The sequence below is a fragment of the Eublepharis macularius genome, chromosome 6, assembly GCF_028583425.1.
Source record: "Eublepharis macularius isolate TG4126 chromosome 6, MPM_Emac_v1.0, whole genome shotgun sequence".
Lineage (NCBI taxonomy): Eukaryota > Metazoa > Chordata > Lepidosauria > Squamata > Eublepharidae > Eublepharis > Eublepharis macularius.
Window position 1 is genome coordinate 29,387,044 of NC_072795.1, and position 25,544 is coordinate 29,412,587.

General features: G+C 42.0%; 1 protein-coding gene across 5 annotated transcripts in view; it reads right to left on the bottom strand.

The window, feature by feature from the left end:
- Nucleotides 1-5,976: 5,976 nt before the first annotated feature.
- The window catches only part of SMC4 (structural maintenance of chromosomes 4), a 71,337-nt gene continuing 51,769 nt past the window's right edge, over nt 5,977-25,544 (bottom strand). For all 5 annotated transcript variants that reach the window (XM_054983624.1, XM_054983622.1, XM_054983623.1 and 2 more), the window contains 5 exons: nt 23,416-23,589; nt 16,479-16,661; nt 14,712-14,944; nt 12,398-12,581; nt 5,977-6,473 (listed from right to left, as the gene is read on the bottom strand). In XM_054983624.1, coding sequence (XP_054839599.1) covers nt 6,297-6,473; nt 12,398-12,581; nt 14,712-14,944; nt 16,479-16,661; nt 23,416-23,589 — 951 coding nt within the window. In that variant the 3' untranslated portion in view covers nt 5,977-6,296. The remainder of the gene's footprint in view (nt 6,474-12,397; nt 12,582-14,711; nt 14,945-16,478; nt 16,662-23,415; nt 23,590-25,544) is intronic.

Below are 25,544 nucleotides of genomic sequence, written 5' to 3' on the forward strand. Positions count from 1 at the left end.
TTTCTGTGAACTACTGTGTTGTTTACCTTTATTCTAGAATTCCTCTTAAAAGTATTTTCTTAAAAGTGACATCTTTTTTTAAGGATGGCTAATTGATGTTTTCTTGAGGGACACTTTATTTTCCAGACTGGGGTTTATTAGTTTTATCACTGAGTTTAAACAGAACACAAGAACTTCAGAACTGAAAACCTTGTACATTTCAGGTTTCTTCAAACCACTCCTCCCAAACCACAGTTGACTAGAAGTAGACAAACATACAACTAGTATAACTTGTGCAAGAGCAAGATGTAAATGATCCACCCAGTGACAGATATAAGCAAAGATCTTCAAAGAAATTTGTCTTTGGTGTTTTCATGTACATTTATGGTAGCTGTCTGTGAGAGATGCAGAGTTTTGTGTCTAACATCACATGGATTCAAGGACAACTTTGAAGTAAGCAGTCTTGCTATATGAGTGGCTCTGAAGCTCAGTGTGAGATCAGCTAACACCCCGCTTAGCTCTCCTTCAGCATATGTAATGGCAAGGGCAAGCCAGTTCCCCAAATGGAGATTTTATTTAAAGGCCCACTGAATTTCAGGTACGCTCAAGCAATAAGACTGCTCACTTCAAAGTGTCTCTGAAGCACAGAACAAAATGAGAAGGTTTGGTACTAAGCTACAAAGTGATGGCTCCCTGGACAGAGAGGTTTTGAGAGGTTATCCTGCTCATGGTATGGTGGTCTTTCTTGGACAGAACTTCAGCCAAGGCAGTTTTGTCTGGTAACAGCAGAAGCCTGTGATGGCTGTTGATCTAACTTAGCGTCCTTGTCTGGGAATGATGGTGTAAAAGGGTGTGTGCGTGTGCGGGGGGTATGACTGTTCTCCCTCTGAGGTGGAGGACATCTTGATGGGTGATTCCCACCCTCTAGTCAGGGAGGCAGGAACAAGTTTTCTACTTTCTGCATTCCTAGTGGGAGTCACCCTTTCAGTGTCATTCCTGCCTCAACAGGGAGAGCAGCTTCATCCGTGCGCTGCCTTGCCTTTCTACTGTTTTTCTTCCTTCGCTTCTGCTTTTCAGAACCTGATTCTTGCCTTGTTTACTCCTTTCTACTCTACCTCCTTGCTATTCTCTTTCTTCCTGCGCGCCTGGTAGAAGGCCTGCAGGGGAAGCTTTCTCCTTCCTTCTTTTTGCTGTGGCAGCCATTTCATGGCAAGACAGAATCAGAAGCCCCCCTCACAGCTGCTTCCTGGCAACCTGAGACAGTGGGGCAAACCATGATGAAGCCGCAGCTGTGGCCGCTCAGATCGCAAAGAGACCAGAAGCGCAAAAGGTGCTATTCCTCCCTGGGCAAAGGAAACATGGCAGCCATTTCTAGCCTCGCAAATGAGAGCAACATTGCCCACCAACTGGGAGGCGGCTATGGAGTGGATTTCTCCACATCCGTAAGCCAGTCTAATGGCGTAAGACCCAGTGCAGGGCAGCCAAGCTGGTCTGTGATACAGAGTTTATAGAACAACCTTTAATTTTTGTTCCTCACATGTATTTCTCATTTCGTCACACAAAGCTGGCAACCTTGCCAACAGACCAGGAGGGGGCTGTGGAGTGGTTTCCCACATCCAAAGCAGTCAATAGGCGCAAGACCCAGTGAGAGCACCAAATAGCAATGGCCCAGTGCTGCTGATGGTCTATTTGTGAGTAAAGCAATTGGGTCAGGCACTGCAATGCTATTCCCAGATTTCCTAAACTTGATTACATAAAGTGAGACTGCCAATTTTTGTCAGAGTGCTGAGGGAAGAGACAGGCCTCCCTCTGGTCCTTCCTCCAGGCCTTCCACCCTGCCCCCAAATAGAACTGTGGAAGAGGCCATTTTTGACAAAGAGAATCCTAGCAGGCCCTCTGAGGCAGCTAGAAAGGAAACCTGTACCAGAAAAAGAAAGGGAAGTGAAACTTACGCAGAGAGTGAAGTCCCCCCCCCCCCGGCGTTGGTTCCATATATGCCTACACGCCCTTTTTTCCTCCAGGGAATGGGGCCTGCTCTCCCCAGGGTTCCCAATCTCTTAATCATCACAGAGTAACTTTATTCTGTAGAAACAAAGAAAAGAGCACAAGGCCTAGCTGGCCTTCAGCCAGCTAATGCAGACAAGAGTAAACCCTGGACTGGAGTGAAACTGCTCGTTTTTAGTATCCTGGGACCAACATAAAACATGAAACAGACTCCACAGCATTTCAATTGGCTATGCTGAGAGAATTCTTGCTGCAATTGTGTTCATCCTGTCTCTGGCATCTTCCTGTATGACATCATTTTCAACAAGAGACAGTTTGGTGTTATAGCTGGAGTGTTGGGCTGGGATCTAGGAGATCCAGATTCTCATGCCATTCTCCTTGGAAGATCTGCCTGTGGCCTTGGGCCTGTGGCATTCTCTAGGCCTGGCTCACCTTTGGGTTTCTTGTGTGGCTAGAATGGAAAGATATGAAATGTTGTATACACCTTGGAGCCCCCACTGGGGCTGAAAGCTGGGATTAGATAAACACAACCATCTTTATACTCAGAAAGGTGCCCCAGGGCAAGAAGTCCTTGATGAATAAACTTTCATTGAATTGGCTACTGGCAGGGCCTTTGCTGTAACCCTTAGCAAATATATTCTTAGTTCCAGTGGTCATTATTATTATTGGTGACGATCTACAGATTAAACCGCACCTCATCTCTTATTTCACTCTGTAGACAGCAAATGCTATAAACTGTTAGTCTGTGTGAGAACCAGAATTCTCTGTTGCAATTTTTCCTTTAAGCTACTGATGAACAGGCCATCATGATCTCTCTGCCATCCCCTTGAAGGGAGCATGAAACGTGTTTAATCCTATCCTAGGGCATAAAGGGTATGGGCCAAAGTGCTTTGAATTGAAGCCATTGATCATCTCTAATAGCAGATTGCATCCTTGTAGGAAAAGATAAAAGCCCAGTGGCTCCCTAAGAACGAATGTTTATTTGCTATGTGTTTTTGTGAGTTCAGTTTACCTTTTCAGATATCTGCGTGTTTCATAGTGACTGTTGCTGTGACCTTACAGAGACTCTGAATTCTTTGGTCCAAATAGACAGCACTCTTGTTACAGGTAAGTGCATCTCTCCTTTCTCACACCTCCACTCCTCCAGGACAAGAGGAAAGGGTGTGTATACTGTATTCTTCATAGTGCCAAAAAAGACCGGAGATTGGAGGGTGATAACTAGGCTTAAAATATTCAACAAGTTCATAAGACTTAGGCATCTCAGTTTGGAGACAATGAGATCCATCACAGAATCCTTACCCATAGTACAGTGGCAGATCACCTGCCTTGCATACAGAAGGACCCAGGTTCAGATCCTGGCGTTAGTTGTTCATGGATCTCAGGGCCGAACTACACCAAAGGACTAGATCTAATGGATCTTGTCCAGACACCAAAGACTCCTCCATTTCTGCACAACGGGGCTCCATCTACAGTTCAGAGTACTTCCATTTGGCCTCTCTAGGGCACCGAGGGCCTTCACAAAGAATTTGATCAATGCGGTGTAAAGCTAAGGGAGGAAAAGCATTAATCTACACACTTACCTGGATGACTTGCTGATCAGGTTAAGCTCTGCATGCCTACAAGCTTACAGTTCCTGATCAATTTACAGACAAGTTCTTTATAATCCAAACAGTGACTAGAATATCTCGAAGCCCTATTAGAACAACACACAATTGTTTGTTCCTAATTGAAGCAGTGGCAAAGAAGAGATAGGAGATGTCACAAGGGATCGCCAAGGCCAGGTATTTATCAATGACATTTGCAAAACTGATGGGTCTACTGATTACGAGTATCGACACCATCCAGTGAGGTCGACTACATACAAGATTCTTACAGACTTCTGAGACCCTTCCAACTACAAATTATGAACAAGAAAGGTCTTTGCATTCAGTTCTTCACAGTAAAAATAAATATAGTAGTAATAATAATGTAATAAATAAATAAATAAAGCTTCGTATGGTGGATGACTATGACCAGCCTTCTACAAAGAAAGCAACACTGCATTCCAGTAATGGAACAGATTCCACAGACGCCAGCCTGTCCGGATGGGGAGCTGCACTAGAAGATCCACCACTGCAAGGTTGGTAGTCCAGCAGTGAGATGAGACCATCTACCAACCTACTGGAACTTTGGGCAATTTATCTAGACCTACTACACTTCAGACCACAAATACTAGACAAACACATTCTAATCAGAACAGAGGGCATGTCGACCAATTTCACCAGGTGTTTCCATCCCAAGGTCAAAGTAACCGAAGCGTTGACATCGCAGTGGCCAAGCATTCTGCTGTTTGCCTTCCAACCACTCCGATTCTCTTGAAGCCAATAGGAAGATAAGCGAACAAAAACAAACAAAAGGCAGAAATCATATTGGTAGCACCCTACTGCCCTCAGATTCCACAGCTCTCTGCTCTTCAACAGCTGTCAACACTTCCACCACTGACTTCTCCAATATCTCTGGATATGCTCCAGCGATGCCAAGTTCCACGTCCACATCTGGAATAGCTACATTTAACTGCATGGAGAGTGAGCGAGACTCTCTCGGCTAGGTTACTCTCAAGAAGTAACCAACATGCGACTGGCCTGTAGGAGACAGTCCACTAACAGGATATATATAAAGCATCATAAAAAACTTTCAGAGGAGATGCAAAAGAAAAAGAGGTTAATGTCATGAAACCCAAAACCAGATCCATTCTATACTTCCTACAGTTGGTCATGCAAGCAGTCTCAGAGCCTCATTCTTAAGATGTCAGGTCACAGTTTTAACAACAGTACTGCCACGGTACTAGAGTCTGTCCATCCTACAATAAAGTTGGTTAGTCTTAAAGGTGCTACTGGACTGTTTTTGATTTTGCTACTACAGACTAACACGGCTAACTCCTCTGGATCTATGAGTCTGTCCAGACACCTCATGTATGTAGCTCCCTCTAGTGTGATACTTTGAAGGATCCGCCACAGGTTCACCAATTTCTGACTTGGAAAATGCATATGGTTCTGTATGCTGTTACTGGACACCTCTTTGAGAGCCTGTCAGGGAAACTCCTCTTATGTGCTTGAGGACCTTATCCTTCTCCGCAGTTACATCTGCAAGAAGGGTATTGGAACTGGGTACCCTGTTAATTAGCTTGAGCTACGTATCTTACACAAGGACAAAGTGATCCTGAGAACAGATCCTACCTTCATACCAAAAGTGATCTCTCCCACAGATCACTGGAATTATGTCTACTATCAGTTGACCAAATCCTTTTCATCCCAAAGAAGAAATATGGCATACTCTGGACATAAGACTTATTCTAAAAGCATTTCTTTATAGAACAGAGCAAATCTGGAAAACCACTTCCTTATTTATCTCTATATCTTCACCAAATAAAGGAATGAGGATGTCTAAATCTGCCATTAGCAGTAACTTCAAGGCATGCATTATCGAAGCAAATAAAATTCAAAAACTAGACACACCAGCTATGATTAGTACTCACTCAATATGAAGTGCTGCACCAGTGCAGCATTTGTCAGACATGCTACCGTTAAGAGATTTGCAAGGCAGCTACTTGGTCATCTGTATCTACCTTTGTATTGTCGAAGGCTTTCACGGCCGGAGAACGATGGTTGTTGTGGGTTTTCCAGGCTGTCTTGCCGTGGTCTTGGCATTGTAGTTCCTGACGTTTTGCCAGCGATCTCCGTCTTTTGGTGCTACACCTCTGAAGATGCCAGTCACAGCTGCTGGCGAAACGTCAGGAACTACAATGCCAAGACCACGGCAATACAGCCCGGAAAACCCACAACAACCATCGTTCTCTGGCCGTGAAAGCCTTCAACAATATACTACAAGGTTGATAAATTGCTGCCTGGAGATCTCAAGATACCTTTATATCCCTTTGCCAAAGAGCTGTTGTAATTTCCTATGTTGCAATGGGGGTGGGGGGAGGACGAAAGTGCGAGGAGGAAAACGGAGAAGTTGATCCATAATGAGTTAATTTTATTACACATGTAAATAAAAACACAGTATAAAATGTAAAAAACAATCTACCATGATACCCCCTCAAATAAATCTACTGCTATTGAACTGAATTGTGATTCTTAAACCACAAGAATTATTTTCATGCAGTTACATTTTAAGCAATAAATCAGAGTTGAAGGATTTATCTTTACAGAACAGCAGTTTTTCACGAAGATTTTACACTTTAAAACATTTAAAAATACGGAAATGGTGAAAGTTGTGTAGTGGAAAATGTCTGTAGAAAAACCTACTTATTAAAACAGAAGCGGTTTCCACTTTCACGAGCAGCCAACAGAACCAAGTTCATCAAGTCCTTTCAGTGCAATTACTTTTGGATTAGTTGCAACACTTTTTGTTGTGTTGTAAGTCTTGTAGATGCCTATTAATCTATCTGCAATTTCAAACATATTGTTCCTCAGAGAAATAATGATGAATTGTGCATTTTTTGTTTGTTCCTGGAAGATGAAATATATTGTGTTAGTTTTGATTATCATACATTGAGACATAAAAACTTCATCTACTGGCTTATAAGTAAAAGGCAGAAGCTCTCAACTGACTTCTCCCTAGAGGGAAGGATGAGAAGAGCTATACTGTCTATGTTGGTTAGCAGCTCCTCACCTCAGCCCAGAAGATACAAGCAAAATAGGACCTAGATAAATTTTATCACTTGGTGCAAACACTGTCCATTTCAAGTGATATGATTCTGGGAGGAGACCCAGTTTGGTGTAGTGGTTTAGAGCGTGGGACTCTAATCTGGAGAACCAGGTTTGATTCCCCATGCCTCCACTTGAAGCCAGCTGGGTGACCTTGGGTCAGTCACAGCTTTTTCAGAGCTCTCTCAGCCCCATCCACCTCACAGGTTGATTGTTGTAGGGATAATAACAACATACTTTGTAAACTGCTCTGAGTGGGCATTAAGTTGTCCTGAAGGCTGGTATATAAATTGAATGTTGTTGTTATTAATTTAACGATAAATTAATTTAACAATAAATCTGGATACAACCAGTTTTTCAGTTTCAGAAAATGGGAGGAGTCCTCTTTGACCATCAAAAAGGCTATGCTGGAGATGACTGGAACTGCATAGATGGGGTTTTAGTAAGGAGAGGAATTGGGCAGTATTGAGAGAAAAAGCTGGCTGGATCTAACCCACTGTATTCCCCAGGTTATTAAATGCTTGGGAAATGTCACTACACTACAATCATAACACCACCTTTTTTTGGAGTAATACCATAAAATTATACATCAATGGAAAGATAATTTAATCAAGAATATAATGTAACAAAGTTTGTTCACTTATCTGTATTCTGTCAAATGTTATAGCCAAATAACCAGGAAAAGGAAGCACAACTTGCTTAGGTTGATATGAAGTAGCTTTCCTTCATTTGAATGTAGCCAATGAGCATGAGTCTTTAGAGAGCCAATCAGGTGTCATCTTGTTTTGGCAATGAGCCAATCAGGTCACAGTAGGATTCAGCTATTGATGTCATGTATTGGAGCTGAGAGGAGGTCATTTGTCAGTGTGTTATATGATTGCTATCAAGTTGGTTGGTTTGCTTTGTGTTCTTTCATTTAGTGAGCTTGTAAAACGTAATAAAATTAAAGAAATGGCACAAAGAGTTGACTGGTCACCCAGAAAGCGATGTAAAATAGTACTATTACGTGAACAAGGCTACAGTTATGAAGAAATTAGAAGAAAAATTGGTGGAAACTTAACCAAAGGTAGCATTTCTAAATTTTTGAAGAGGTATAAGGCAACTCAGTCACTACAAAACCAGACTGGTAAAGGCAGGAAAAGGTGCACACAAGCAAGGAGTGATAGAAGAACTGAGAGACTGAGCCTAGGTGACAGAAGAAAATCATCGGGGTGTATACAGAAAGAAATAGTGCAATTCAACGTGAAGTTGAGTGCAAGGACTGTTCGGCGCAGACTGGAGGAATTTGGTCTTAATGCTAGAATTCCACGAAAAAAACCATTGTTATCTCTCAAACAAAGGTTGAAAAGATTAAACTGGGCTAAAACCCATGTTAACTGGACAGTGGAACAATGGGACAGTGTTATTTGGAGTGATGAGACCCAAATCTCCCTGTTTGGTAGCGATGGCATAAAATACGTGAGAAGAAGAATCGTAAAAGATTTGCATCCTGATTGCATTACACCTACCGTGAAACTCCCAGTTAGTGTTATGATATGGGGTTGTATGACATCAAAAGGTGTGGGCAGAATTTGCGTGATAAATGGCAATATAAATGCCCAAAAATACATAAATGAAATACTTGAGCCCAAATTGAAGCCTTCCACATGTGATCTTTTCCAAGATAATGAAGCATTTATATTTCAACAAGATTCAGCTCCATGTCATGTTGCTGCTGTGTGCAAAAAGTGGTTTCAAGATCATCATATTCCCTAACCGTAACCCATCGAAAATCTATGGAGCCGATCTTGGTTTCGTTTTCCCGGCCATGTCGGACGCTCCTCTCCGCAGGTCCGGGAGGAAACGTCCGAGCAGCCTGACTGGGTGGTTGACCTGCGAGGGTTAACCCCCAGGACTCCCAGTGAGGGGGTCAGGGTCCGGAGCGCTGCGAGAAGAACCCCCTGAAAGCAATGCGGGTGGCAAACAGTTCACTTGCTCCTACGGAGGCCGGCAGACTTGCGCAGCACATCGTGTGCCGCCGGGCCATGGAGAACTGCAATAAGCAGATTTAAGGTGAAAACCTGTAAGTAAGCGAATCCCCTCTAATTTCTAAGCGTATGCGAAGGATTGGTGGGAGTTGAAGCTAAGAAGGCGCGGATTTCTTCCCCTTCAGGGAGTTTCGGAACTTAGCTGGCGCCCCCCCCCCCCAAGATGGCGACGAAAAAACAGAGCCCTGTGATGAGTAAACCGGTGATGGCGATGTTACAGGGGAAGGGGGAAACTCTGGAAGAGATGGTCAGACGAGCGGTCTTTGAAGCTATGCAGCCCTTTGTAGCGAAGTTAAATGAAATGGGGCAAAAGGTTGATTTAGTGGAAAGCGAAGTGAAAACCATTAAAGAAACAGCGTCTGGAGCAGAGCAGTCTGCATGCGAAAACGTAGTACTCATGAAAGCAACAAGCAAAGAAGTAAAATTTTTGGAGAATCAAATAATAGGATTACAAGTGGACCGTGCCCAAACGGTACTGCGTCTTCAGAATGTAAAAGAGGAGCAAAGCGAAAATTTAAAGGATTTGGTGTTGGATCTTTTGGCGTCATTCGCAAAGGCAACTAAAGAAGAGTTAAAGAGCGATATTCTGGAAGTCCGTCGGACATCTTCAAAATATGCAACGAAGCGTCAGCTGCCTCGTGAGATTATTATTGACTTTTCATCTAAGAAGACTCGGGACACCATCTTATATAATTCGTATAATGTGGACTTGGACTATCTGGGCAACAAGGTTAAGATATTGAAGGATGTTCCATTTTTGGCTCGTAAAAGAAGATTTAAATATAAAAGACTTGCGGCTTTCCTGAGGAAATGTGAAGTAAAATATAAATGGTTGTTTCCGGAAGGCATCTGGTTCAGATACAAGGATCAAACCTACAGGATTACATCGGAAGTACAGCTGAGGGACTTTTTGCTTAACCATCAGGAGTTTCAGCAAGAAGAAAGTCCAAAGTCTGAAGGGGAGAGTGGGGGGGGGGGGAGGAGGGAACGAGCACAGCTATTGTAGCTGCACAGAGAGAACTGAGACTGAGACGCAGGGGGGGGGGGAGAAGATCTGATCCTGAATGTAGTCTGTATTTTATAAGATCTACCAATCTGATAGCACATTAGAAAGTTAACTTTAAAGAAAAATTGCAGTATGAAGGGAATACAAGACATGTAGATGTACTGTGCGTTTTCTGTTTATATGTTGTTCTTTCCCTTTGCCCCAGTCCCCTTTTTTCCTTTATATTTTTGTAGTTTTTTGTAGTTTTCTATGTTAGAAATATATATATATATATATATATATATATATATATATATAAAGAAAATCTATGGAGCCAACTAAAGAAACTGGTTAGTGAGAAGCAACCCAGCAATAAACCGCAATTAATAGAAGCAATAACTCAGTCGTGGTTTCACATTATAACAGCTGCAGAACTAAAAAACTTGGTTCACTCCATGGGAAGGCATTGTAAGGCCATAATTAAAGCAAAAGGTTACCCAACTAAGTATTAACCATGGTGAGAATTGTTGTATAACTCATTTTTTCTGTGTTTCAATTTTTTTTCTTTATAACTACTGTTCTAAAAAAATTTCCTTCATAAAAGTTATTGCATTACATTCTTGATTAAATTATCTTTCCATTGATATATAATTTTATGGTATTACTCCAAAAAAAGTGGTGTTATGAGCCATCAAACCTCAAAAATATACTTTTCCCAAAAGGTTTCCACAATTTTGGCCACTAGTGTATATTTAATAGTAAACTGACTTCTAATGTAGTATTTGCCCAAATATTTGACAGATCTATTTTTAAATGTATTTTGATTTTACTCTACTTTTCTCCCCAATGGGGACTCAAAGTGGCTTTGGCTTACATCATTGTCCTCCTCCATTTTATTCTTACAACAACCTTGAGGGGTGGGTTAGGCTAAGAGTTTGTAACTCTTAGCCTAACCTAGCAAGCTTCATGGCAAAGTAGGCATTTGAACCTGGGTCTCTGTCTCTATTACACCACACTGGCTCTCAAGGATCTCCTTGGATCACTTTTTCCCCATATGAATCCTACCAATTTCTCACAGGGTTAAACTGTTCTTTCAAAAGGTTCAACTTATATCAGTCTAATTATCAACATGGCCAAATCTGTGGATACTTAAATCCAGAGACTGGAGCTGTTAACTAAGATGATGGATGCATCTACAAACGTTTAAAAAAGTCCCAGGTTTGCAGAAAAACCAATAATCTTAAAAGAAAAATAGGGAGATTAACACCCTCGCCTCCCCAGTGATAGAAACAGCAACTGTAGCATTACAAAAGAAAATGCCGTCAGTGGCCATTGTCTAAGCAACCACAGCATTATTGTAAACCTTGAAGCATTCGTTTCTATCAGTAAAATGGAAGGGAAGGGGCAGGGCCCTTTCCAGGGCTGCTTTGGCCTTTGAGGGAGTACTCAGAGGAACCAGTCCTAGCAAGAACCATGGGGAACTTGCACTATGCAACTTCCATGATTTACTGAAGCCTGGTTGCTTGTTATTATTCAACAATGTAGTGGTTAGAGTTTCAGATTAGAATCTGGGAGATCCAGGTTCAAATCCTCACTCTGCTGCTTAAGGTCACAGGTGACTTCGCGCCAGTCACACATTCTCAGCCTAATCTACCTCACAAGGTTGCTGTGAGGATAAAATGGAGGAGAAATATGTAAAGGATTATTAGGATAGGGATTATTAGGATAGGGATTATAAAGCAAGGTGGGAATATAAAATGACCAAAACTGCAATGCTTTTATATATTCTATAATATAATTGTATGTGGAATATTGTGTACAGTTTTCATTCTCCCAATTCAAAAATCATACTGTAGGGCTGGAAAATGAAGCACCTTCCCTCACAAAAAGGTAATACATTTAGGGCTTTTGACAAAGTGGTTATTGTTTTTAATTGCTCATAATACAGGTTTTTAAACTTATGCCCATTCCATCCCATCCAGAAGAGAGAAAATTTTTCATATAGCACTAAAACATGGCATTACTCACTGAAACTGATTGTCAAAAGATTAATGACAGCCAAAAGAAAATCTTCACCCAATGCATAATTAACATATGGGATTTAAAAAGAGTAAGAAATACCTATTGGTTTAGACAATTTTAAAAGGGGATTAGACAATCCCATGGTCTCTCAACAGCTTTTAAGTCATGAGAGCTAAATGGAACCTTGGAAGATACAAAGTGGGCAAAGAATAGTAAGACTGTTGCCTTCTTGTGGCATGCTAGACTATATGAGACCTCATAACCCTTCTGCTCTTTCCATAAAAGTATCTACAACAAAGAAGGATAACTGGTGAGTAAAGCATGAAAAGGTTTTTGAATCTTTACAGAGGGGTGGATCCAACCTTCTTCAAGGAGTCTTTCTCCAACTTAAGTAGCCCTTCTGTTGGGAAAAGAACTACTTAAGGTGGAAGAAGACTTCAAACTTGAGCCAAAAGGAGAGCTTGGGTATAAATATTTCAATATGCTGTGTAATCCATCTTGAATCTCCACAAGAAAGACAGACTTTAAGGAACATAAATTTTTTAAAAAATCAATAAACTTTGATCAATGGACTGGTAGGATGGAGTAAGATCCATTCCAATCTTTAGATCTTTTCTTATGCCAAACTAGCACTAGTTTAATATTAATCAACAGATCAGAATGGGTGATCCAGATTTCTAAACAGTACTTACATATATGTAAAATGCTATAATTGATACATTCTTAAAGTCAAGGGCTGCATCAATTTCATCCATAAAATACAAAGGAGTTGGCTTGTAATGATGAAGAGCAAAAACCAGAGCCAGTGAGCTAAGTGTCTTCTCTCCACCAGACAAGTTAAATATTTTCTTCCAGCTTTTCTTTGGTGGCCGAACACTGAAAGAAAAAAAAAAGGAAAATATTGATGAGTATAACTGTTTCCCTTTATTAATCATGACAACGAAAACTACAACTAGTATTTACACCAATTTCTAATTTTTTATCTTGTCCTTCCTCTAAGGAGCTCAGGGCAATGAACATGACCCTCATCCTTAGTTTATATCCCACAACAGCCTTGTGAAGTAGGTTAGGGAAAGAGTGTTACTGGCCCAGAGTTTCAGGTAGGTGGCCGTGTTGATCTGCAGTAGAACAGTAGGATTTGAGACCAGTGGCACCTTGGAGACCAATAAGATTTTCAGGGTATAAGCTTTTGAGAGTCCTACCCAAGGTCACCCAGTGAGCTTCATGGTGGAAGCTTTCAAAATGTGAAAAAAGCCACTCCAAACATTTTGTAGATTTGGAGGGGAGGTTGATTTTTGGTGTGGGTTTTTTTAGGTCTCTTTGCAGATTTATTATGTTGCTGCTTCAGCACCACTGTTAATTGTTTTGTTCTTCTTTGCAATATTCAGCTGGGACATTTATAGGGAGATGAGAAAAGGAGACCGAGGTGGGGGTGCAGATTCTTCTTTCCCTACAAGACAAATAAAACATCAACAATTCTAACTGATGGGGTCTAACTCCTCACAAGCCCTATTCTCTATGCCTTCAATGGTGAGGTGGATAGTGACAGACGCAGGGTGCTTTTTGGAGGGGGCACCTCATCTGTGGAATGACCTGACACTTGCCCTCCTTCTCTTATGGGCCAAAATACTTACTTTTATCCAGGGTTTTAATTTTGGGCTAATCTTTGATTGTAATAAAGAATGATGCCGATAAGGATTTTAATCAAGGGGTTGATCTCTTAATAATAACAGCAATAACAACTGCGCTTATATACCGCTCTTCTAGACAGATTAGTGCCTCACCCAGAGTGGTGAACAAGTTAGTGTTATTATCTCCACAATACAGCTGGGGCTGAAAGGAGTGGCTTACCCAAGGCCACCTGCTGAGCTCATGGCAGCAGTAGGATTCAAACCAGTAGTGCTGATTTGCAGCCAAACCATTTAACCACTGTACTACAACAACTCTTAAAATGGTTTTTGCAGTCTATCTCTAGACTGAAAACTGTTGCCTGCTAAGTGTTTTATGTAGTTTTTATGCTCTGGCTGTTTTAACAGTTTGCTAGTTTTAAAAGTCTTTTTATGCTGTGTTATGATTTTATCATGTAAGCCACCTCAAGCAGGTTCTCTGGAGAGACAGATTATAAAATATCAAAAGAACTTTTAGCAAGGTGCACTTCCCATACACTCAAAAATCTGTTTTGTAAAGTATGACACCACCATACTACATATTGGGAGCAGAGGCTCAGTGAGTGACAGAGGCTACCTAGCTAGCCACAACAGAACCCAGGAATTATAGGCTTGCTGTCGTGGTTCACTTTACTGCACTAGTTCTCACTTTAAATATAGCTGAACATAAGAAGCTGCCTTTGATCTATCTAGCCCTGTCTATTCATTCTTATTGTCAGCAGTTCTCCAAGGTCTCAAACAGAGGTCTTTCCCAGTGCTTCTACCCAAAGCCTTCATCAGGAACGGAGACTGGAACTTTCTGCATGCAAACCTTGTGCTCTACCACTTGCGCTGTAGATCCCAGTGAATGTGCAATGATGAAAAGTAAATCATCAAAATTCAATTTTAAATATTGATAATTTCACTTTGGAACACTGCTGTCAGATCTATGATTCTGAGTTCGGTTGGCAGTATGAAAGAGCACTCAAATTTCAGACACCAGATACGTATGCCCTGTAAAGCTACTATCTAGTATTAACATTTTATAACAGGATTGCAAATGAAAGGGAGAGCTAGTAGAAGTCTCCAGACACGAGACTTCTGTACCCACACTAGCAGAAACTATTTTAGATGCCAACTCAGTGAACATACTCATAAGAAGGAAGTACCTCAGTGCGGCACAGCTATGCCAAGACACTAATAAAAGGCTCGTCTTTGATCTTCTGCCATTAACAGCAAAAGACAGTAGGGTTTGTTCTGCAGTAAACGTTTAATGAATGCATTACATAGAGGATGTAAAAGAGGAGAGTCCTTTAAAATGGCTTCAGTTTAAGTTGAGAAAGTTATAGGCAACACCAACCTGAACATGATTCCTTCAGAGAAAGGATCCAGACTGTCTACAAGCTCCAGCTCTGCATCTCCTCCCAATGTAAGCATTTGATAGTTTTCCTTCAGTTTATTTGTTATTATATTAAATCCTGCCATAAACTCATTAAGCCTTTGCTTTCTAAGATCTTCATAAGCTTGTCTAAAATTGTCTCTCTCACTGGTAATTTCATCCAGCTCAGCAACACGTTTCAAGTATAACTCTTCCTGGAAATGTAAAAAAGCAAAATATGAAACTAAGCATGTATCTTTATTTGTTACTTGCTGGGAATTTTGTTTAAATATTCCTATGTAACCTTTTTTTAAACCAAGGTGATTTACACAAGAAATAACCATATAAACACTTACAATACAGCCCCAAAATTCCAATAGTCCTATGCTTTGAAAGTCAATAAAAAGCTAACCACCTAAAACCAGCACATTAACAAACATCAAATTATAGCAAGGCAATATCATTGCAAACAGCAATTACTACTACTTATTTTAAAATTTATACATTTTCTGTTGGCAAATATTATACTTATAAAATTCAGTAATTTGATGTTATATTTAATTATCAATGACAGAGGTAAATATTACCATAAATGAAAGCACTATTCCTTTCCAATACATTTTTATTTTTAATAGCTTGTATACCATCTGTAGGACCTTCCCCTTTCATACAATGAAACTCCTGATTCTCCTTCCTGTTAGAGCTCATTGAACATGCCAAAATTTTGTTCTTGGTCAGCAGACCATTGACATGGAAATCAGTGGAACTCACTGTCTCCTCTTTTGAGATGGAAGTCCCTTCCTGTCTTTGGAATTGAGAAGCTGGCTACAAGTCATTGTGTCCGTACTCTGTAGGACTCTTAAGTGTTCCCATTAAGGTTCAGATTGAGCTTTTTTGACATTTGAGTAAGATTTACTAATAAATATTCAAGTTACAAGTAACAAACACAAACAACAGGAACTCAAAAACAGTTCTTATACATACAGAGATCTGATAGGTCAAAAAAGTTTCTATCCCTCATAACAGTCTGAAGCACTCTTAATCCTTTAATTATTGTATCTTTACAAGGCTAGCAGAACTATATTACCTCAGTTCTACAAATAATCATTAAAAAAAAATAAACTTTCACTAGAATGCAATACTTTGCAATGTTAGAAACAAAAATACTAGCTTCAGAGTACATAATACTTGAAAAGTCGCATGATCCTAATATCATAGACCAATAGACCACTTTCTTCATCAATGGTTCTGAATTCCAGTTGCCCCATAACATTTTTTCCCACAGTCATTATCAAAACGGTCAACTAATGCTGTGATGTCACATATATCTGAGCTCTAGATGTTTTGCTTCTTTCTTTTATTTGGGGAGTCTTGAAGCATAGCAAGATAACTAATTCTCTTTTAGCTGTGACCTCTAAGAATCACTTTGAAAGGACCAGTTAAAGCATAAAAGGCTTCCATGTGACCTGAAAAACATTTCTGTATAATGGCATTCCACTGATAAATTGTCTACAGTTCACTTCCTGTGGATATGGTATAGATAACAGTATGGATATACTTAATCGAATTCACCCCAAGTTCATGACAAGTTAACAAATATTATGTCTTCATTAGGAATTTGGTGCCTCACAAACTGTCTCTGAGGAGACTCAGCATCAAGCAGCAAACATGAAAAACATAAAAAGACTAATCTTGACATATTTGATTTTAAATATGCTGTGCCAACTGCAGTATATAATCAATGCTTACCTTTTTATTAAATTCCGCAATAGCACCTAAATTTGGTTTCATTTCATGACACTGAGCTTCCAAAAGAGCTATCTGACTAGTTATGATATTTGGGTTATTAATTGCCGCAAGCTCTTCTTGGCTGAGCACTGGAAGTTCTTCTACTTGGTCATCTTCCACAGAATGCAGAGCAATTTTTGATATCTAAAATACATTTTAAGCAGTGAGTACACAAGTCCTGTCCACATATGCATAGTTATAATCCTGGGTGGTGAACAGGTTATGTGAGAACAAATTAGGAATCTTACAATGCAATCCTATGCAGCTGAAAATAATGGACCCAAGAGTACAGTAGGTCTGCGTAAGGTTGCACTGTTCATCACTCCCTTCTACTGCTGCTATTCAACATGTACAGAATTCAACAAATTTTGTCAGGCACTAGTAAGTTTTAACCCTAAGAAAGCCAGAAACAGGATAATAAAATACTTGATAATGTGGGATTTGATTACATTGAATGGACATTGCAGTGACCCATCAGACAAAAGACTCCCTTCCCTAAAGTTAACAGAAGCCTTTCCAGAGCGACAAGAGAGATATTTTTAGAGATATCTTTAGACATAGGAACATTGGCAGCAAGAGTATTCATTCTTTTCAGTGGAAAGAACACACTAAACTGGGAACATCCACTTTCAATACGGTTAAAATTCTAACCAAAAATTCCTGTGGTATAAGGAAAATGTCACAGTTTCAGGAAAAACCACAGAAAGAGCTAGTCTTGTATAGTGGTTAAAGCACTGGACTAGGTTCTGGGAGGTTTGAATCCTGACTAGGGCTGGTTGCTTTGGGTTTCGCTTCGGGTAAAGTTACCCGGAGCTACCCGCTTCGTGTAGCTTTGGAATTTCCCGAAGTGGGGCCAGCAAGATGGCCTCGCTTCGGAAATACCGAAGGTAAGCAACCCGAAGCGATTTGTATCGCTTGGGCTCTGAGCGCCATTTTTTTTTTAGCACGGAAAGCTTTTTGCTTGCTGCTGCTGATCTCTATTGCCGGCTGCTTGCAATTGCAAGCAGCCGGCAATGGAGATCAGCAGCAGCAAGCAAAAAGCTTCCCCTGCTTTAAAAAAAAAAAAAGGCAACATTTTGAAGCCTATTCAAGGCTTCCAGCTCCGGCTTTGGAGAGGGGAGGGGGAGGAGTAGTGAGTGACTCACTCTAACCTCCTCCTTCCCCCTCCCATCCCTGAAAAAGTGGCGGGAGTTTTTGCTTGCTGCTTGATCTCCATTGCCAACGCAAGCAGCAAGCAAAGTCTGCAAACATTGCAAACCTGCACATTTGGAGAGATTCTTTGCACTGTTTGCAGACTTTGCAATGAGTGCAAGGGGGAGGAGGGGTTAGGAGTGGCCAATCCTGCAGTAGCATTCTCCTTCCAGCCCAGCCAATGGGGATTCTCTGAAAGTAGAGTGCCTTTTTTAAAATGCTGCAGCGCAGGGCTATAAATTGGAGGCTTCCCTTTAGGAATCTTCCAATTTACCCTGACATTGACAGAGCGGCTTGCCTGGACAGAAATTGGAAGAGGAGGACCCTGCTGCGGAGCGCTGCTGACTGGCCCTGCATCTCACTGGTAAGTGAGTCCCACTGACTCACAAGATTCTTTGATCTTTGGGGGAGGGGGTGGTTGGGGGGCAATGGGTTTGGGAAAGGATTTGTATTAAGTTTGCATTTTATTTTTTAAATTTAACAGTGGCTTCCCAGGGGCAGACTCATGCCAAGTCCTGGTGTGTGCCAAGGCTTTGGCCTAGGTGGTGGTGGTGGTGGGGGGTTAACTTGAAGCTGGCCCACTGCTGCTCTGTTTAAAGTTTTTTTTAGTATGCCCACCTTTCATTTCTACAGTTGGTGGCTTCCCTGGTGTGTGCCAAGGCTTTGGCCTAGTTTTTTACTCTGGCTTCCACACTTTGGGACTGAGGGGTTAGAATTTAGAAGTAGTTTTTAAAGAGTTAATATACTTATTTAATAACCAGTTTCCATTCTGCTCTTTCCTAGACTGAGAGACTTGAGAGACTTCCGCTGCTGCTGTGGCTGGTCGAGCATCTCGTCTCTGCAGTCTTGCTGTGGAGGACTTTCCCTGTTGAATTCCTGCCTGTTGCCTGACCATCACTGGACTGCAGGAGTGGTGAGCGAGTCAGTGACTCACAGGGTTTTCTCAGAGGGGTCGTCTTTGTGGGTGTGGGGAGGGGAGGATTAAGGACTTGACTGGGTGGGAGTGAATTTTTTTTAAAAAAAAATCTACATTTTTTTCAGAATTTTTTCTTGATTCATTTTTACTGTTGTTGGTTGGGGGAGGGGGTTTGTACCTGTTTAAAGTATTTTAAGTTTTATTGGGGGGTTGTCTTGGTGGGTGTGGGAAGGGGAGGATTAGGGGCTTGACTGGGTGGGAGTGAATTTTTTAAAAAAAAATTAATTTTTTTTCTACATTTGGTGTGTGTGTGGTTAGAGGGGGGAGGAGTGTTTCCTGGTGTGTGTGTGTGTGTGTGTGTCTGCCCCAAGCTAAGATTTTAAAGGGTTGGGGGGGGGGAAGAGGAGTGTTTCCTGGTGTGTGTGTGTGTGTGTGTGTGTCTGCCCCAAGCTAAGATTTTAAAGGGTTGGGAGGGGGAGAAGGAGTGTTTCCTGGTGTGTGTGTGTGTGTGTCTGCCCCAAGCTAAAATTTTTGAGGGTTGGAGGGGAGGAGGGGTGTTTCCTGGTGTGTGTGTGTGTCTGCCCCAAGCTAAGATTTTAAAGGGTTAGGGGGGGGGGCGGGGAGGAGTGTTTTCTGGTGTGTGTGTGAGTGTCTGTATGTCTGCCCCAAGCTAAGATTTTAAAGGGTTGGGAGGGGAAGGACGGGTGTTTCCTGGTGTGTGTGTGTGTCTGTGTGTCTGCCCCAAGCTAAGATTTTAAAGGGTTGGGAGGGGGAGGATGGGTGTTTCCTGGTGTGTATTGAGTTGTGTTCCTTTGGGGTGGGGGTGGGGCGGCTGCAATGCCCTTGGTGTTGTGTTCTTGCTGCGTAACTTGAATCACAACAGGAAATAAAGATTTTTTTGCATGCAACTGTGTTTTTCAGATTCTCTGGTGTGTAGTGAGTTGTGTTCCTTTGGGGTGGCGGAGCGGCTGTGATGCCCTCGGTGTTGTGTTCTTGCTGTGTAACTTGAATCACAACAGGAAATATTTTTTGCATGTAACTGTGTTTTTCAGATTCTCTGGTGTGTAGTGAGTTGTGTTCCCTTGGGGTGAGGTGGGGGAATGGTGTGCTGTGTCACACTACTGTGCCTTTTTTCTGTATCTGAAGGTTGAAAAATAAAGATTTTAAACTATTCAGTGTGTGTTTGTGGTTTTGTTCTTTGGTATTAGGTTAGTTCCCCTCATAGGGAACAATGGGGTGGGCTGGCCAGCCCTCTCTTTATGTGGTGAGGGAATTTTGGGGAGGGTGTCTGTGGTTCAGGTGTGCTTTCACAGGGACAAGCTTGCACTCAGGAGTGTGCCCTCCATTATAGCACCCCTGGGATGTGCATAATTGCCCTGGGAAAGAGTTTAAAAGTTCCCATCATAGGAAACAATGTGAAATGGATGGCCAGCCTACTCTTGGGGTAGGGGGAAAGTGTAGGAATGTTGGGGAGGGTGTCTTTGGGGCTGTTGGGGGTTTTGGGTTAGCCCCCCCCCAATGGCCCTCCAAAGTCGGAGCAGGTTGAGCCTTGGTGCGGGGTGGGAGGACAGGTAGGAGGAGGTCCCCTCAGGGCTGGGGGCATTTTGCATGCAAAATGCCACCCCTAGCCTGACAAGCCTCTTCATTTTTTCCTCATAGGATATAATGGAGAAGGCGAGGATAGGGGCACCTTCTTTGAGGGGCCGTAAAATGGCCCCCCAAAGTGGGAGCAGGTTGAGCCTTGGTGGGGGGTGGGAGGAAAGGTAGGAGAAGGGCCTCTGAAAGTTCGGCGCATTTTGCTTGCAAAATGCCACCCCCTAGCAACCTAGAAAGGTCGCCTGTTTTTCCCATAGGGAATAATGGCGAATGGAGGAGGATGGGGGTACAGTCTGGCCCCCCAAAGTCCAACTTTCCGAAACTTGGGGGGTTGTTAGAGAAGAGGTAGGAGAAGGTCTCCACCAAGTTTGGTTTGCCTCGGAAAGAAATTCCCCCCCTCCAGGGCACCCGAAAGGCAGAAGTGAAATTGACACCCGAATCTTTCCGAGGCAAACCCGAAGCTATACGAAGCTGTACATCCGAAGCAGCTTTACCCGAAACTGTTTCCTGGTTCGGTAAACTCGAAGCTGGAAACCCGAAGCGACCAGGGCTTGCACAGCCCTGATCCTGACTCTGTCGTGGAAGCTTGTTAGGTAACCTTGGGTCAGTCACACACTCTCAGCATAATGTTCCTCACATGGTTATTGTGAAGATAAAACAGAAGAGAGGAGGAACACTGCAAGCAGCTTTGAGTCCTCATTGGAAAGACAGGCAAGTTATAAATGAAGTAAATACAATGAATGCTGCTGTTCAAAAGACACTAGAACTAACAACATGGCACAGCAACATTACTAAAAAAAATGTGGTATGGAGGCTCTAATCCAGATAGCTAATCCCAAGGCTGTGTTCAAAAGGCATTCAGTGGAATAGAATGTGCCCTGGCCACTGAGAATGTTCACAGTAATTACTAATGCCCCCCCTCTTCCTCGTGACAAAGACAGCTGAAATCACCATGTTGAAAAGGCTGCACCCAAATACCAGATGGGACCTCAACAAGGAAAGAGCCAAAGTTCTAGAGAACCCTTTGAAGTATCCCTCATCCAAAATTTGGTCAATCCTATACATCCTGCCAAAGGTAGAAATGGATACCCAAGTGGCAGAGCTCACAATATGCTCAGTTGTGAAACAAATGGACAACACAGCTGCCCCTAACTGAATGGGCACTGATGCCTGGAAGGAACGGAAAGAGGCTCTGATTAAAAAAATTCCCTGATCCAAGGAAGATTTAAAAGCCTTTCTCAGAAAAATCTCTCAATGGAGTCCATTTATTAAGGTCTCCTTGTCTACTTGATGTAAATTCTGGGTACCCCATAAAAAGAATGTGTGCCAATCCTCTTTCCTAAAATGGCTCAGTCTGGGCCAGGAGGAAGGCAACAGAGCAGCAGCTCCTGACCCCTCTGAAAACTAGAATTCATTTTAGGTCTGTTAATAAACACTACCCTATCATCATGAATGATGTATAACTCATCTCTGACAAATGGAGTACCTAGTTCTAATACCCTTCTGAGTGAGTGAGGGCCTGTGGCTTCATGGCAAAGAGCATACTTTAGAAGTAGAACATTTTCAGCTCAAATTTTGGACCATCTCCAAATAAAATATCTTAGGTAGCAGGACTAAGAAATGTTGTTCTCTGTTGAAACTTTGGAGAGCCATTGCTTGTCAAAAGATACAACACTGAGGTAAACAGGACCAATCGCATAACTTGGTGCAAAGCAGCTTCAGGTTGGTTGGGAATCCTTCTGCAGCCAGAAACGTTTTTTGCTAAAAATGTCCTGAAGAGGCTTAGAGACGCTTGGCAAAGAACTGGGGAGGGTTCCAGCATTGGACATTGTGAACTGTTGCAAACATGCAACACACATTCCCCTACTTTGACATATAATATGCAGGAGAGTTATTATTGAGGCTCCAAACACAATCAATAATATCACAAGATGTTTGGTGCAGATCCTGATGCAGACTGCAGGAAACTTTATACTGAGTCAGACCACTGGTCCCTCTAGTTTTGTCTGACTCTTCAAGGTGCCAGGCAAGGAAAGATCCTTTCACTTAAGGCAACAGGAACCAAACTTGAGAGCTTTGGCATTCAAAGCATGAGCTCGACCACTGAGCCACAGTCCCTCCATACTGGAGAGATACAGTCAGTGGAGGACTGATATATGACAGAAAGGTAGCTTAAACTTTAGCAGTACAGCCTCCCTCTCTCTAGTATCTATCATCAGGTTCCATATGGCAAGATGGAGCTGCGGGAGGCCTGCCAGGATGGGAGGATAAAAGATCTGTAACTGTTGACTGACTCAGGGTCCGTCTGATCAAATCATTAGGTCTAAAAGCAACAACGTTCTGATCTAATGCAGCATACTTAATAAGTACGCTATCTCCTATTCTAGCCTCATCTTTCTTACTGGCTATTTGTGCCATTGAATAAAAGACAGGAAATCATCTAAACAATAGGCTGAAACATTTGAGAAAAACCAGCCAAGGCTGAGAGATAAAGCAGTCTTCACAGCATGAACTGGCCAAACTCCTGATTGGCTAACAGTCATCCAATCTGCATTTTGAGACAATAAAAGGCACACTAATTATTGCTCAGTATGTGTGTAAAGCTTTTTTGAATGCAGGCAAGAAAACCCACCAAAGTCACAGCAGAACAACAACATTCAATTTATATACCCCCCTTCAGGAAAACTTATCACCCACTCAAACCGGTTTATAAAGTATGTTATCATTATCCCCACTACAATCATCCTGCAAGGTGGGTAGGGCTGAGAGAGCTCCAAGAAGCTGTGACTGACTCAAGGTCACTCAGTTGGCTTAAAGTGAAAGAGTCGAGAATCAAACCCAGTTCCCCAGATTAGAGTCCTGCTGCTCTCAACCATTTAATTGAGAATTCATAAAACAGGAAGCATGCCATAGCAGAAAAAATATCGTGGAAATGTAACCTGAAAGAGAGAGAATGCCCAGACCTGAACAATCCTATTTCAGGATTTGAATAGAATGTTCTCAAGAGCTTGTTGAGATAGGCAGTATCCTTTTTCGAGGACATTAGGGTTGATCACACACACATAATCAAATCTGGTGTAACGTTTGAAATACATAATGATAGTACTGGGGGAAACAGTTATCTAATCAAGCCTTCCTAAAACAAAGATTTACCTTATTTTTAAAAACATTTATATACAAAGAAGTGTTTATTACCTCCTTTTGCCAATACTTAATCTTTGACGCATGCTCAGCAACGTGACTATCAAGCTGTTCAATTTTAAGCCTAATACTCAGAGCTTCTTTTTGAAGTGAATGCTCTTCTTCTTGGATAACTTTGATCTCTTGAAGTACAGATTTGTGATCCTGCTGAATCTCTGGTAAGGAGTCCTAAATAAAGATCATAAATCAATTGCAGCCTTTACTCATAGCTGATCAGAGGGGGCTTGAATTTCTAGTGCTTCCTTTCAACACTGAATTCTAAATTAATACTAACAATACATACATGCAGACAGTGTACATAATCATAGCTATTACTTAGAATTAAGTAACTGCAAAGGTTTGAAACACACCAGTAAACACAACAAAACACAATGCCAGTAAAAACCTTAAAAGGTTTTCAATACTAAGATCTTGTTCCGCTCAGTAAATATGTAACTTATTAACATTAATTTGTTTCACTATCATTGTATCAAAGTGATCAATCATAAGACTTTAAAATTAATCTTGATCACAAATGTGTCATTAATTCATAACCTTTCCAAATCAGTCAACTGATGTGCAGTGTTCCATTCTCTCCCCACAAGAACCTCTTGCATTTTTTCCATCTAGAGTCCACTGTGGCTTCTCTCCCTTTCCTAGTAGAGAAGGTTATTTTCATCTAAAAGAAGGTCTCAAGCTCCACCACAACCATGTGTAAGATCAAAGAATTTGTTTACTTAGTGAATTCTTTTTCTATTTATTCACCTGATAATGGTACAGACAGTTGAGTGCTTTCCTCTCTGTCTACTAGGAGGAAGGTTCTTCATATAAGAAGTGGCTAGCATTGGACTAGAAGGCATCTCCTACTTCCTTCCCAGAACAGTCACTGCTACCTCAGCAATAAGAAAAGGACAACCATGATCCAATGAATGCTGATTATTGTATGTGTCCTGAATCACTGTAAGGTGAAAGAGGAAGAAAATTCACTGGGCAAGCAAGTTCTCCATATGCTTTATTCAGTCATCCAATGGTCCAGACAAATGGGTCTTTTCAGAGCAGTGACAGCAGCCCTGGCAGGGAAGGTAGGCAGAGAAAACCAGACACAAGGCAAACCAACAGACTGGAGCACCTTTCTGAAATTATGTCAGACTCTGTTGATGAACTTGTCTAGCAATCACACTGTACGAAACCTACACAAAATAATGCAAACTTCCTAATCTAGGCCTTTCACCCTTCAGGCATAACACTGAGAAGTTCCAGCTTGGGGCAGAATGGGCCCTAGCTGAGGAGACCAGGATGAATTTCACAGATTCTGCCCTTTAGAAGTTTCTGAAATTCCAGTCAAGCCAGCCGTGTCATCCTCAGCTACAAAAGGTTGATGTTGTAGGAATTTTCTTGGATTGACCACCATACCTCAATCATTAAGTTCAGCAAAAACAGGGTTTCTCACCTGTAACTGTTGATCGTCAAGTCTCTTCTGTGCAGACACACATTGGGACTGCGCAGGCGCAGGCCAGCCGCGGAATAGATTTTTCTAGCTTTTAGAGATGTGAAGGGGACGCTCGGATCCACCGCGCATGAGCGCCAGTGTTCCCACCAATTTTGAATGTATATATATACGAACGTCCCCGGCATTCCCTCAGTTCACCTGAGCCGCCGGAGAACCAACTTAGATAACCAAGCACTCACAGCGGGGTAGGTGGGATGGAATGTGTGTCTGCACAGAAGAGACTCGACGATCAACAGTTACAGGTGAGAAACCCTGTTTATCGTCGTCGTCCTTCTGTGCAGCCCCACATTGGCAGAATAACTAGCATCTCACCAATGGGGGCAGGTGTGAGTGTCTACTTGAACGAAGAATGCAGGACAGCCGTGCCAACAGCTGATTCACGCCGTGCATTCAGGTCCACAGAATAATGTTTGATGAAAGTGTCTGCAGTGGACCACGTTGCAGCTTGCCAGACGTCCCGGAGCGGCACTCCTCGCAGGAAGGCAGCAGAAGCAGCTTGCGCTCAAGTAGAATGAGCGGTAACCAACAAGGGGCACTGGACTCCAGCTTGCTGATAACAAAGTTTGCTGATAACAAAGTTTAATTGTAGACACAATCCAACAAGAGATGGATTGGGCAGAAGCAGGCGAGCCCT